This window comes from Schistocerca gregaria, chromosome 1 (assembly GCF_023897955.1).
Source record: "Schistocerca gregaria isolate iqSchGreg1 chromosome 1, iqSchGreg1.2, whole genome shotgun sequence".
NCBI lineage: Eukaryota > Metazoa > Arthropoda > Insecta > Orthoptera > Acrididae > Schistocerca > Schistocerca gregaria.
The window spans coordinates 1059678798-1059693896 of NC_064920.1; the positions used below are offsets into that span (position 1 = coordinate 1059678798).

At 38.2% G+C, this 15099-nt stretch overlaps 1 protein-coding gene across 2 annotated transcripts in view; it reads right to left on the bottom strand.

Annotated features, from left to right (window-relative positions):
- The window catches only part of LOC126281218 (gametogenetin-binding protein 2-like), a 131305-nt gene extending 116674 nt beyond the window's left edge, over positions 1-14631 (bottom strand). For both annotated transcript variants that reach the window (XM_049979979.1, XM_049979970.1), the window contains exon 1: positions 14372-14631. In XM_049979979.1, the coding sequence (XP_049835936.1) occupies positions 14372-14458 (87 nt within the window). In that variant the 5' untranslated portion in view covers positions 14459-14631. The remainder of the gene's footprint in view (positions 1-14371) is intronic.
- Between the last annotated feature and the right edge of the window lie 468 nt (positions 14632-15099).

The window sequence follows — 15099 nt, forward strand, 5'->3', positions numbered from 1 at the left end:
TCCCGAATTCCTGATCTGTTATTATATAGTCAATGACAGATCTGGTTCCCCTGCCTTCCCAAGTATACCGGTGAATGTTCTTATGTTTAAAAAAGGATTTTGTGATTACTAAGCCCATACTGGAACAGAAATCCAAGAGTTGTTTCCCGTTCCTGTTGGCCTCCATATCCTCTCCAAATTTACCCATAACCTTTTCATACCCTTCTGTTCGATTTCCAATCCTGGCATTAAAATCACCCATGAGCAGAACACTGTCCTTGTCCTTTACTCTAACAACTACATCACTGAGTGCCTCATAAAAACTATCCATCTTATCTTGATCTGTCCCTTCACAATGCGAATATACTGACACAATCCTAATTTTCTTGCTAGACACTGTCAAATCTATCCACATCAGTTGTTCGTTTACATACCTTATTGCAACTACGCTGGGTTCCATTTCTTCCCTGATGTAAAGCCCTACACCCCATAGAGCTATTCCTGCTTTGACTCCTGACTAGTAGACCTTGTATTCTCCCACTTCCTCTTCTTTCTCACCCCCTTACCCGAATGTCACTAACAGCTAAAACATCCAGCCCCATCTTACTTGCAGCCTCTGCCAGCTCTACCTTCTTCCCAGAGTAGCCCCCATTGATATTAATAGCTCCCCATCTCATTACCATTTGTTTGCCAAGTCGTATCTTAGGAGTCCCTGGTTTGTCAGTTAGAGGTGGGACTCCGTCACCTCCAAAGGTCCGAGGCATTTTGCTCTGATTGTTGCCAGCATCATATTTAAAGTACCAGGGAAGCAGGTTGCTAGCCTTACCTGCCCCGAGTCCCATTGAGTTTTACCCCTAACGGTTGAGGGACTAACCGATGGATTTGGTAGTCTTTGCCGTATGAGCACAATAAGGTGAACACGACTCAGAATGTGTCCGAGATGCCCAGCCTTATTCCAGAGTAACTGGTATCCCGACTGCCGGGACCACTTACTTGGCCACTCATATGTTACCCATGGTTCATGAACTAGGATATGGCTACAGGAACCCACAGACTCTACGAACACCATTTTTAATACGTAAATTTCAGAATTTTTTTTTAACCCTTTCCAGCCCAGTGATGCCATATGGCATCATCATATTTAACTTTTTCCCAAGGCCAAACTATTTTCCAAAGATTATAAACAAGTGTGCAGGGCTTTCTAAAGTTCATTGTTCTTAGGTTGGCTACCGTGAATTCGCTAAAACAGAGAGCACCAGGCTACAATGCCTTGACAAGAGTATTATTGCATTGTGGCTACGGTACAGTGCACCCAGCTGGACTTTCAAAATATTATATCAAAGTAAAGGAAGCAAACTAATATAAAAGTTGCACTAATAAATTATTGTTGAAAGTGTAAATTAACTAGTAAACACTTTGAAAATAATGCTAGTTACGGTAATTTTCTGCCTGGAAGTAACAAACATGCAATAACTTCGACTAAAGTTTACCACAATGTGTAAATAATATTTTCAACTTTCTTTTGAAGCTTTATTATACTAACTAATATTAATACGTTAACATTTTTATTGATATAATTTACCAGTTTTGTGTGTGTGTGTGTGGTTTTTTTTTTTTTTTGTAAAAAATTCCTGGTTTGTTTACCAGATGATTCGCAATTATAAATCATTATCAGAAGAAGAAATATTGCTGCTTCTCGAAGGTGATTTATCTGATTTGGAACTTAATACGTCTGATGTGGAGGAAAAGATTGAAAATGCTTGGCAGCAGGACCCTACTACACTGGATATACAGTTTCTTCAAGGAATTGACCTTGACATAGTTGAAATTCTGGACCTTCAATCCAATGATGAAGATGATGTTCCCTTACTTGCTGAGCCAAACCTTCACCAAGTCATTCAGCTCAGAAAATTCAGTGTGATACACACTGGAATCTTTGGTGGAGAATGAAGGACATCGAAGAAGTGGACACATCATGTAATGCAGTTTTTTCTGACTCTCCAGGAGATGAACTGACACCTTTGCAGTATTTCAGAACAATGTGTAGTGATGACATTATCCGGAACTTAGTCGAGCAATCTAATCTATACTGCACAAAGAAAACAGGTGCATCTTTAGATACAAATGTTCGTGAAATAGATAAGTATATGGGGATAAACATCCTAGCAGGTGTTGTGAAAATGCCTAGTTACAGAATGTACTGGGCAGAGGCTATAAGATTTTCTCCAATAACTGACTCAATGCCTAGAAAAAGGTTTGATAAGCTAAGAAATTATTTACATGTGAATAACAACACTAAAATGAAACAAAGAGAGGACCCTGATTATGACAAGCTGTTCAAGGTGAGACCATTTGCTGACAAAATCAAACAAGGTTTTTCAATTATTGAACCTGAGGAATATCGTTCAGAGGATGAATCAATCATTCCTTTCAAAGGTCATTCACCCCTGAAACAGTATGTAAAAAGCAAACACACAAGTAGGGCATAAAAGTTTTTGCCTGTGCTGGGTCTAGTGGAATTGTGTACGATTTTGAAATATACCGAGAGAAAGGAACTGTACATAATGATACTGGTCTTGGTATAAGTGGTGATATTGTGATAAGGCTTGTGGAAGGACTGCCAAAATATAAAAATTTTAAAGTGTTTACAGACAATTGGTTCACCTCTTACAATCTTATTTCTGCCCTGAAAAACTATGGCATTTTGGCTGTTGGAACTGTTAGACCCACAAGACTTCAAGGCTGCAATCTAAAAGCAGACAGTGAGCTGAAAAAGCAGGGACGAGGATCATACGATTATCGAACTGAAACGGAAAGGAACATCAAAGCGCTGAAGTGGTATGATAACAAGTCTGTCATTCTTGCATCATCATACAAAGGAGTAAGTCCAATAGAAACAGTGAAATGGTGGTCCGTGGGAGAACGAAATATATTGATGTTCCAAGGCCATTGTTAGAGAATATAACTGTTCGATGGGAGGAGTTGATCTGCACGACATGCTGGTTGCTTTGTATAGGAGTAATATTGGTGTGAAAAGATTTTATCTAAGGATCATATTCCACCTCCTTGACATGTGTGTTGTGAATGCATGGCTCCTATACCGCCGACATTGCAGACAAAGAGGAATTACCAAACACATGTCTCTGTTGATTTTTCAGTCTGCTGTAGCTCATGGACAACTAAAAGCAGGAGACATTTTGGTAAGAAGACGAGGACGGCCATCAGATGACAGACCATCGACTACAGTTGTGAAGAAATGAGCCCCATTGGTTCCCAGCCCAGTTGATGATGTAAGGTATAACAACATTGGACACTGGCCACAGAATGTAGAAAACAAACAGATGTAAATTGTGCATTACAGCTTATTCTCGAACAAAATGCATCAAATGTAATAAATCTCTTTGCTTTACCAAAGACAGGAACTCTTTCTTAAATTTTCATGTAAAGTAAAATCATAATGTAAAAAACATAAAATTGTCCTGAAATGCAAGTTGCATTATTGTATGTACTAATTTTTCTTTAGTACACTGCCTCAAATTGTGTAACTGAAATATTCATCAAGTTCCATTACCAAGCACTGTGACATCCCAACCACCTGACTGAAGGAAACAAATCCTGCCCAATGATTCCATATGGAGTCATCCTTAATTTCCCTCCAAAAACAGAAAAATAACAAAATTTCTTATAAATATATATTATTCCAATCATTATGTAGGGAAATACGCGAAAAAATATTTTTTCCCAAGAGTAAATAAAAGTTGGGCTGGTAAGGGTTAAATGCTGTATCTTTGTAACAGTTCTAGAAAATTTGTTAGAGTTTTATTTATTTATTTATTTGAAAGATAATTGCTTTCTGATTACAACGCTATCCTCCATTTGGACATATCTGTCAAAGTTCTTTTACTATCATATTTTGAATTTTTTTTTTGTAGTTTACAGAAGAAAAAAATTTTTTTCCCAAAAATGCCAATCCAGAAAAGTTACATTTTTTTCTGTTGATTAGTACCATATAGTACTGTATCCTCTGTAAAGGAGAGCTTCCACATTTAAGTTGGACATGCTTTATTTATAAAAAATCTTTTTTTTTTAGCTTTCAAGGATAATGTATGTCTTCACTGAAGTTGTTTCTTACTAACTTCTTTGTTACAAAGTTTATTTCTATTGTCTTTGTTGCAGTTATTTCTTTTCACTTTCATTGCTGCATATATTTCTCACACTCTGTTGTAGTTTCTTGTCAGTTTCTTTGTCGTGGTTGTTCATTGCAGGTTTCTGTATTGCAGTTGTTTAGTGCTAATTGTTTACTGAAGAGGCTTGTAAGAAATCTGAGACCATTCAGTGAATTCTGTGCTTTCGTGAGGAATTTTCCAGTTGACACAGCTTCAGTGTGTTTTCTGAAAAGAACTGTTTGAAATGCATTCTGACTGAGGCCACAGGAGAGTGAAGTGTGCTGACTATTTGAATGTTCATAAAAGAGTGACACATAAGACAAAAACAGACCCTGTTCAGGGTAGGAATAAGTGTTCTCATTTGAAGACTCTGTTTCAAAATGGAGATGTTTCCAGTAACGACTTTTTGTGTTTAAAATGTTTTCACAGAACAACAACAATAATAGTATCTGAACAAGGTGAAGCCTCCCTTGGTGCGGATAATGCAGATTTTGCATCAAGAGAGGAAGAATTAAATAACCTGAATCAGTCCTGGTAAGAAACCATGGTCAGTGAATGCAAGTCATAGGCTCTATGCGTTAAGGAAGTGCAGAGAAATTACTAAAGCTATGGATGAATACGCTACAGCAAAACTGACCACACTCTTCAAAGTAGAAATTCCATCTTCGGTAGAAAATGGGCCATTCATTTACTTCCAGTACGATGGACGTGGAAGAATTATGGGCAAATTTTAAACACATTGTAAATCACGCATTGGAGAAGCATGTGCCGAAAAAGTGGGTTACGGACGGAAAAGACCCACCGTGATTTAACAGCGCAATTCAAGCAATGCTCAGGAAGCAAAGACAGTTGCACTCGCGGTACAAGAAAGATCGGGAGAATAAGGACAGGCAAAAGTTAGTAGAGATTCGTGATGCTGTAAAAAGAGTGAGGCGTGAAGCATACAAACACTACCACCGTCATACCTTAGCAAAATATCTTGCTGAAAACACATGGAAATTCTGGTCTTACGTAAAATCGTTAAGTGGGTCGAAGGCTTCCATCCAGTCACTCACTGATCAGTCTGGCCTGGCAACAGAAAACAGCAAAACGAAAGCTGAAATTTTAAATTTAGCTTTTGAGAAATCTTTCATGCAGGAGGATCGTACAAACATACCGCCGTTTGAGTCTTGTACAGATTCCCGTATGGAGGACATAGTGATAAGACATCCCTGGGGATGTGAAGCAGCTGAATGGGTTGAAAATAAATAAATCGCCAGGTCCTGATGGGATTCCAATTCGGTTTTACAGAGAGTACTCTACTGCATTGGCTCCTTACTTAGATTGCACTTATAGCGAATCTCTTGCCCAACCTAAAGTCCCGTGCGACTGGAAAAAATCGCAGGTGACGCCTGTAAATAAGAAGGGTAGAAGGACAGATCCTCAAAATTACAGACCAATGTCCTTAACATCGGTTTGTTGCAGGATTCTCGAACATATTCTCAGTTCGAATATAATGAATTTCCTTGAGACAGAGAAATTGCTGTCCATGCATCAGCACGGCTTTAGAAAGCATCCCTCCAGTGAAACGCAACTTGCATGATCTTTTGGATAGGGGGGATAGCAATGTGCGGCTTTTTGCTGATGATGCTGTTGTGTACGGGAAGGTGTCGTCGTTGAGTGACTGTAGGAGGATACAAGATGACTTGGACAGAATTTGTGATTGGTGTAAAGAATGGCAGCTAACTCTAAATATAGATAAATGTAAATTAATGCAGATGAATAGGAAAAAGAATCCCGTAATGCTTGAATACTACATTAGTAGTGTAACGCTTGACACCGTCATGTCGATTAAATATTTGGGCGTAACATTGCAGAGCGATATGAAGTGGGACAAGCATGTAATGGCAGTTGTGGGGAAGGCGGATAGTCGACTTCAGTTCATTGGTAGAATTTTGGGAAGATGTGGTTCATCTGTAAAGGAGACCGCTTATAAAACACTAATACGACCTATTCTTGAGTACTGCTCGAGCATTTGGGATCCCTATCAGGTCGGTTTGAGGGAGGACATAGAAGCAATTCGGAGGCGGGCTGCTAGATTTGTTGCTGGTACGTTTGATCATCACACGAGTGTTACGGAAATGCTTCAGGAACTCGGGTGGGGGTCTCTGGAGGAAAGGAGGCATTTTTTTCGTGAAACGCTACTGAGGAAATTTAGAGAACCAGCATTTGAGGCTGACTGCAGTACAATTTTACTGCCGCCAACTTACATTTCGCGGAAAGACCACAAAGATAAGATAAGAGAGATTAGGGCTTGTACAGAGGCATATAGACAGTCATTTTTCCCTCGTTCTGTTTGGGAGTGGAACAGGGAGAGAAGATGCTAGTTGTGGTACGAGGTACCCTCTGCCATGCACCGTGTGGTGGATTGCGGAGTATGTATGTAGATGTAGACCAGATCCCTTTTATGGTCATTCTGTAGAAGCTGCTCAAGTTAAATAGTGCAGTCATTTTATCTGGAAGATAAATGGGACTGTTCTCACCAGGGTGCCAACAATAAAGACACAACAACTGTAACAGTTGAAGATCAAAAAGTTGTGAAAGTGAAGAGGTACATGACTCACAGTATTAAAGAAACTTTTGCAAAAAGAGCAACAAGAGAAGTTCAAATACTGGAAAATCAAAATTTTATGCACTATGACCTAAGTGGGTAGTTCCACAACCACCTAGAGATGTCTGTTTATGTATGTACTGCAGAAATTAAGAACTTTGCATGGTAACTTTGAAGAACTTACTGGACCATGTGACATATGACACCTTGGTTGGGTGTGTAAAGCCATCAGTAGTCTGTGATGTAAAGCGAGAGACTTGTTTGTTTCAAGAATGTGGTGACTGCTATGGAAATGGAGGACTATCTTTACAGACACTTGGCCTGGAAGACGTAGCAGATAACTCTGCAGAAATTACATATGTGACATGGGAGGAAAATAAACTAATTAAGAAAACTGTTGCAGAAGTGAAAGGTTGTGAAAGGGCTAAAGAACTGTGTTTAGTGCTTCAATGTGATTTTGCTGAGAACTGGTCTATAATTCTCCCTCAAGAATTACAAAGGTATCATTTTGGAGCCATTTAAAATGCTTGAAAAATGAGTCCCTTACTCATCTTTCAAAACTAAAATTATGTTAAATAAGGCTAGGTTTTGATGTTTATGAGCCTGTTATGTAAAAATGTGGCAATAAAACAGATTTTATGTATGGCAAAAATTGCATTAATTATAAAAAAATTACAGATTCTGCAGTATAAGAACTTTAACAGATAAGTCCAAATGGAGGATTAATTTGTAACCATAAAGCAACAACTTTAAAAAATTCTAGAGCTGTTCCAAAGATACAGCATTTTAAAATTTTTTTCCAAAATTCACATCTTCAGAATGGCATGCACAGTATCAAATGTGGAGGGCTGTATCTTGGAATAAATTTTTTTTTTGTTTTTTGGAGAAAAGCGAACAAAATACATGGTCCTTACTTAGTCATTCATTTTAACATCTGAGACTATGACGGTAAAATTTTTTCCTAGCCTGCCTGAATTGATAGGAACTATGCCCATACAAATGTACATAAAATGCAGAAATTCTCTGCAATGAATGAGAAGTAAAAGAATGCAGCTGCCTGAAAAATTCCTGCATTGCCAGATCATATATCAAACAATTCACACCATGGCCACAGGTACATGTATTTGAGAGTCTTTGTGGCTGTGCATGGGGGAGTGTGTACTTCCAGTAGAGAAAGAGCTAATGCTTTAAAGCTAGTATAAATAGTTTTCTGCTGCTAGTTTCTATGTTTCACAAATCAGTCAGCTATAGAGTGGTTGCCTTTCCTTTTCTACAGCACAGCTCTGCAATTCACACTAAAGAGCCTGTCTGAGATACTTTATTATGATGATCATTTCTTCCTATGTAGGTTGGCGACAGTAAAATATTTCTGCATTCAGATGACAAAGTTGGTGAATGAAATTTCATTAAAAGATCTTCTCATACTTAAACCTGTCACGCAGAATTCTTTATGTCCTCCATCAACCCCATATGGTAAGGAACCCATAATATACAGAAATAGTCTATCAGATGACAGACAAGTGTATCATACACAAATTCTTTAGTGGACCTGTTAGTGTTTCAAGTGTTCCGCCAATAAAATACAGTTGTAGGTTTACTTACCACAACATTATCAATGTGATCATTCCAATTTAAAATTGTTTGCAATTATAATTCCAAGGTACTCCGTTGACTAGATTTGTGTGATTTATTAAGCAACTGAAATTTAGTGGATTTCCTTTAACACTGAATTGGATGATCACAAACTTTTCCTTACTTCTAGTCAACTGCCACTTTTCCCACAATAAAGATATCATGTCCAAGTCATTTTGCAACTGGTTTTTCTAATGCCTTTACTAGACAGTAAGTGATAGCATCACTGGCAAACAATCTAAATAAGCTGTTCGGATTGTCTCCTAAATCGTTTAGATGGATCAGGAACAGTAAAGCACCTACAACACATCCTTGTGAACACTAGATATCACTTCTGTTTTACTCTATGGCTTTCTGTCAGTTATTATGAACTGTGACCTTTCTGACAGGAAATCACGAATCCAGTCAAACGACTGAGACAACATTCCACAGGCATGCAATTCTATTAGAAATTGGTTGTGGGGAGCTGTGTCAAAAACCTTGCCCAGATCTATGGAATTAATTTGGAAGCCACTATCAACAGCATTCAATTTTTTTGTGCAAATAAAGAGCTGCTCGTGCTTCATAATAACAATATTTTCTGAATCCATGCTAACTATGTGTCAACAGACCATTTTCTTCAAGGTAATTCATAATGTTCGGACACGGTATACGTTCCAAAACCCTACGACAAATTGATGTCAGTAATCCAATAGTTGACTCCTCTTTTCTTTCCTAAGTACTAGTGTGACCTGTACAACTTTCCTGTCTTTAGATAAGGAGATAGCAGCTGTATATCACTGCTAAGTATTGAGCTATTGTGTCAGCAGACTCGGAAATAAATGTATCTGGCACACAGTCTGGACTACACAACTTGCCTTATCTCTCTGGAATTTCTGTCAGATTTTACAAAGAATTTTTTAAAATATTTCTTTAAAGGTACTGTTATGCAAAAGCTGCTGACATAGGCACTACAGAGGCGGGGGTGCTAAGGCTGAAGAAGGGCAGGATGAAGCAGGAGGAAATACACAGAGTGCCAAAGAAACTAGTATAGGCATGTGTATTCAAATACAGAGATATGTCAACAGGCAGAATACGGCACTGTGGTCGGCAATGCTTACATAAGACAACAAATGTCTGGTGCTATAATGGCAAATTATCAATATTTAAGTGAGTTTGAATGTTGGCATATGAGCGATGGGACACAGCATCTCCAAGGTAGCCTCGCCTGGGTCCGTCAACACCAACATTGGACTGTCGATGACTGGAGACATGTTGCCTGGTCCTACGAGTCTTTCAAATTGTATAGAGTGGATGAACGTGTAAGGGAATGGAGACAACCTCAAGAATCCATGGACCCTGCATGTCAGCAGGGGACTGTTCAAGCTGGTGGAGGCTGTGTAATGGTGTGGGGCCTGTGCAGTTGGTGTGATATGGGACCTCTGATATGTCTAGATACGACTCTCACAGGTGACACATACGTAAGCATCCTGTCTGATCACCTGCACCCATTCATGTCCATTGTGCATTCCGACGGACTTGGGCAATTCCAGCAGGACAATGCGACACCCCACACGTTCAGAATTGCTACAGAGTGGCTCCAGGAACACTTTCCTGAGTTTAAACACTTCCGCTGGCCAATCAATTCCTCAGACACAAACGTTATTGAGCATATCTGGAATGCCTTGCAAATGTGCTGTTCGAGGAGAACTCAAATTTATGGACAGCCCTACAGGATTCATCATGTCAGTTCCCTCCACTACTACTTCAGACATTATACGAGTTTCTTTGTCTCTTCACTGTATTACGAGATGTTGGAGATACAAAGCAAGTAGGAAGCTAATCAGTCACACTCAGCCACTGCATTGGACCATGAACTAAATACGGCCCTGTAGCAATTATATATACACTGGAAACAATTTAATTGGATGCAAAAAAATGCTAGATAGGAAAGGGAAAACTTCAATGAGGAATTGAATTGGCAGCATTAATAGGACAGAGAGCATAATTAAGGGCAGCTTAAACTTATTATTGCCCATGGTAAAATAGATTGATGTGAATGTAGATAAAACATGTCAAACTGAAACAGGAATAAAATCCAATTAAAATCAGATTCACTAAATTTTGTACTCAATTTCACTTGCACAATACGATTTCAAGTGTGTCATCTATTTCCTTTTTTCTGCTCTTTTTCTGTTGCAAATCAAGGAAATAAGATAATGAATTGCTAAAAAGTAAGTAAGTAAAATGTGAATAAGAATAGGTCAAACAAAATGGCAAAAATTGTGACGTCCGCACAGAAAAAAGTACGTGTAACAAGCCATCTTGTTAAACATAATGTGGAGATGTAAAGCAAACTTAGATTATCTGAAACCTTTGATACAGCTTCACCAACTAACAGCCAAACTTCCAACTTTCAACACTACCCAGGCCTTGGGTTACACTACAGATCAGATCAAGAGTTCATCACAACTAAGACTTTGTACGGACATTCATTCAGTTTGCCCACTCTCAATCAAATTGTCACCTTTCAACCTAATCTATACACCAGGCTATACTGTTCCTGTTTGCGCATGAAAGAGGGCACATGTCGCAACATCATTATGTCATGGGATGAACCAACATCTGGTATCGGTACGTCCAGATGACCTACTAAAGATGGCACATAAGTGCTGAATATGTCTTGGGGAGGGGGAGAAGAAACATTTGATGTTTTGCATAATGTGGTTCAAAGTACAAACAATATTCATTCTTCTTTTAATTATTTAATGTCAACTAACACTCTATCACAATCTGTCATCACACCTTCACAGTAACACTAAGTATTGTGGGTTTTGGATTGTATAGAGTATTAAGAGTCGACCGAAGCGACCGATCCCACCCGTCGGCTTTGACCCGTGACGTAAGGCTGTTGTAGTGTGTGACATCACGATGGCACAGAATTTAGTTTGTGAGAGTGGCGTGTTTGTAGGTGTTGTTTTGATGTGATCTGTGATGCAGTCTGGTGATGTTTTTGGTTTAGTTTGCCTGTGTGGCATCTTTATAGGTGGAGTATTGTTGCGGTCATCAACATGGTGTTTACAATGTTTATTGTATGTTTCCTCATCAAAGACAAAGAGAAGTATCAGATAATCCCCATTCCGCTTTTTTAAGCTACCACTGCAGAGCACTACAAGATCTGTAAGAGTCCAGGTATAACTCTTGTTTTCTCAAGACAGAAGGTTGATCTTTTTATGGGGAGCACACACTTATTAACTGTTCAAAATTTAAAGCATAACCCATAAATTTTCAATGGCTTCCACAAGAAATTAAAGTTAAAGTAGTGAAGAACATGATGTCTGATCTTTGATCAGTGGTGTTGTCAATAATGAAAATACTCATCACAATTGTGTAACCAATAAGACAACTGACATGATACAGTGTTACACATTTCAGTAAGACAATCGATAGTATAGGATGGAATGTAACACTATTACGAAAAGACATAGCAGAGATGCTGAGTCGCAACTCACACACACGACTGCAGCTTCTAGCTGCCAGAGGCTATAGTCGTGTGTGTGCCATCTGTTTTTGACAAAGGCCTTGTTGGCCAAAAGCTCATTTTGTGACAGTCTTTCTGCTGGGCCTATTTGCGACTCAGTTTCTCTGCGATATGGTTAGTAGCAACTACCATATTCATAATAATGTTACATTTCAATTAGAATATCACAGCCCCCTGGGGAAATATGATGGACTTTTGAGCAGGGAAACTACTATTAAGGACTTAAAATACGAGACTCAAATGGGAAAATAGGAGTTTCACGTGTGATGATACATATTAGCAAAAAATGAGAGCACCTAACTGATGCACTGCTACTCAACTCAGAGAAGTGTTGAACAGTTGACAGACACACTGAAAGTAGACCATTAGTTATGCGCTATCAAATAGAAACCACCTCCCACATCTGAAGGACTGTTTTCACAGCTTACTGAAGGACTGTTTTCACAGCTCCCACTTTTCTTTCATTCTATGTGCCTGTCTATTGCACAATGTGGTGTATTGTAATCTGTCCTTTTTTTTTTTTTACTGTTGTTATTACTTACTGGATTTTCCACTATTTTTGCTACAGAAGCAGCAATATATAAGAATACATTACTTCCACAACACATTAATTGGTCTCACTACTTGCAACCATCACTGTATAACCTAGCATACATTTCAAGTTCCACTACAGATCAGTCTATCACAATAACTGTTACTGTAAAAATAAATAAATAAAATGCAGTCAATGATGATATCACTGTTCAATGCACAAAAACAATCCTGTAAACTTGAGAACATCCACTGAAAAACTGCTCATGACGAAGTTGATGGCAACCTCCTGGAAAACTGCTTTGATTCTCTACCGGTGTACTTCAGGTATATTTAATTGCCTATAACAATTTTATATAATAGCCATATATACTTTACTATTATTTTAATTGTTGCTCCTCACATTTTATTGTTGACATTTTCACATTTTTCTTTGCAAACATTTCCATGTACTGAGAGATGATCAAAGAAAGGGGTCATTGACACAAGTTGAATCTAATAAAAATAAATGTCTAGCATTGGACCCCCTTCAGGTTTTCATGTTTATGTGCAATATAAGTAAATAAAATGTATCAAAACAGTTGCCAAAGATTTGTCTGTAATCTAGGCCTAATATAAATGTCTTTTGAATAGCTTCACCAACTCACAACAAAATTATGGTCTCCTTTCGCTATACTTCATATCAGTCTGCCTCCAGGGGGGAGGGGCCCAATACTATACTGTAGACAAAGTAAATGTCAAATGCTCAGAGACAATTTGTGTGTGTGCGACAGCCATTTACTCTGAGATTACAATCCAGTCATAACTCCTGCCCTCTATGAAGAAATGCTGTCACATCAGGTCACTTGTTACATTACTGCAGATTTTCCATGAATTGCTAATACTGTTGTGTATGTAAATGTGAAACAAACAAACATAAAAAGACGAGTGAAGAGAATGTTCTGAAACTGGGGTGGGGCAAGCCTGCTGTCGATTTCACACTACTCGCACATGCAATGGTCATAACTGCACATATGGTGTGCAGAACACAATAGCCTACGTTAAAGCAATTGAAATGAAATCTCTACAAAGTAGTGGTGGTTTGGGTACAACAGAAAAAAAATTCCTGCTACATGTCAGTGCTTTTGAAAATGTAAACCACTCGCTTTGTAATGAGATTGTGCTTTACATTATTAGATCACTTTCCACACAATAAATCTGCATAACCCACATTAGGATCATATAATATTTATATAAAGCTGAGAAATAGCGTTTGTCTTCAACCGCAGTAGTAGCATTTAACACTATCTGTGTATGCAAGCTAGTAAAAAAACTGATATAGGCTACAGCAACAACACAATATCTCACTCCCACATTATAGACGAACTTTTTTTAAAAATTATAAACACATTCAGCAATGACAAACTATGTACTACGGTTTAATCTACTCCTTCCTCGTATACAAATACAAACTATATTTACTGGTAACCTGACTACGTAGATATAGGCTACATCAAGTGGTGTTCGTTATGCTTTACAGTAACAACCAGCGGTAGTTCCAGTACCCTGACATGTTACGAACAAACTAGTAGAAAAACGTTACCGCAACTTTGACATTTTTTTCCCTGACACAAAATCATCAGTTCTATATCTAGCTGAACAGCAATCACTGTCCTGATTAGATTACCATTCATACTCTACTTTTTCAAATCTGCTTGGCCCGACGAGACGATCAGTTCTCAATTTGCACTTACAACGCTTGCATTTGATGGGTCGAAAGTATGAATATAAAACGAAGTCTTGTTATTAAATTAACATGTAACGTACGACGAAAAAAAAATTGTCGAAAATGGGGCGTCACTAACATCTGCCCTACAATTAGAAACTAAGAAAAACACAACGTTGACGTAACTGAATATATAATCCTAGATGTCCACCCTTACATTAATCAGGCAAAAAAATAAACAATAATACCGTCAAACTTTCGTCGACCATCAGGGGAAGCTGTCTTCTTCGCAAAGGGCTTTTACTATATCTAAACACATCAATCAGCTTTGCCATTTTTACAGCAAGTGCACTTCTTCTAACTACACAATCTAGCACTCACAACTCTGCGCACCTGCAACACTATATACAACAAAAGTACCAAACATCAACTGTTAACACCAATAACACTTCGACGTGTTCCTTTGCCTTCCCACCACCAAGAATCATAGAAGTTACATTTCAAAATTCTAACATCTTTGGTAAATATTCGAATTTTGAAAACAAAACGAATCATCGCTGGTCCCTGTTGCGTTCTAACCAAGTTATACTTTATTTGATTTTTGTGGTGAGAGGAATGCAGTTAAAACGATAGTGATGATAAGTGTAATATGCATCCTGATGCAGTATATGGAAAGGACCCTAAGGTGAAGGAAGGAAATTAGATTGAGAATATTTTAGTTGCTGCCACCAGAAACAATGACACTTACAGATAAGATTGTTGCGAGCGATGTCCTTAATGTCAGTCGCATAAATACTTCCAACGAAAGATGAAATAAGATGTTGAATGATATATGAAACAACAATTGCAAAGTAGCTTTGTAGATCACAATTTATGTGGAAGTCCTCTCTACGTTTCACACAGAAATGAAAATTGTGAGTGGAATAGCTAAATTTCTTTTCTGATTCCAATCATTAGCATTACTCGTAAGTGAAGG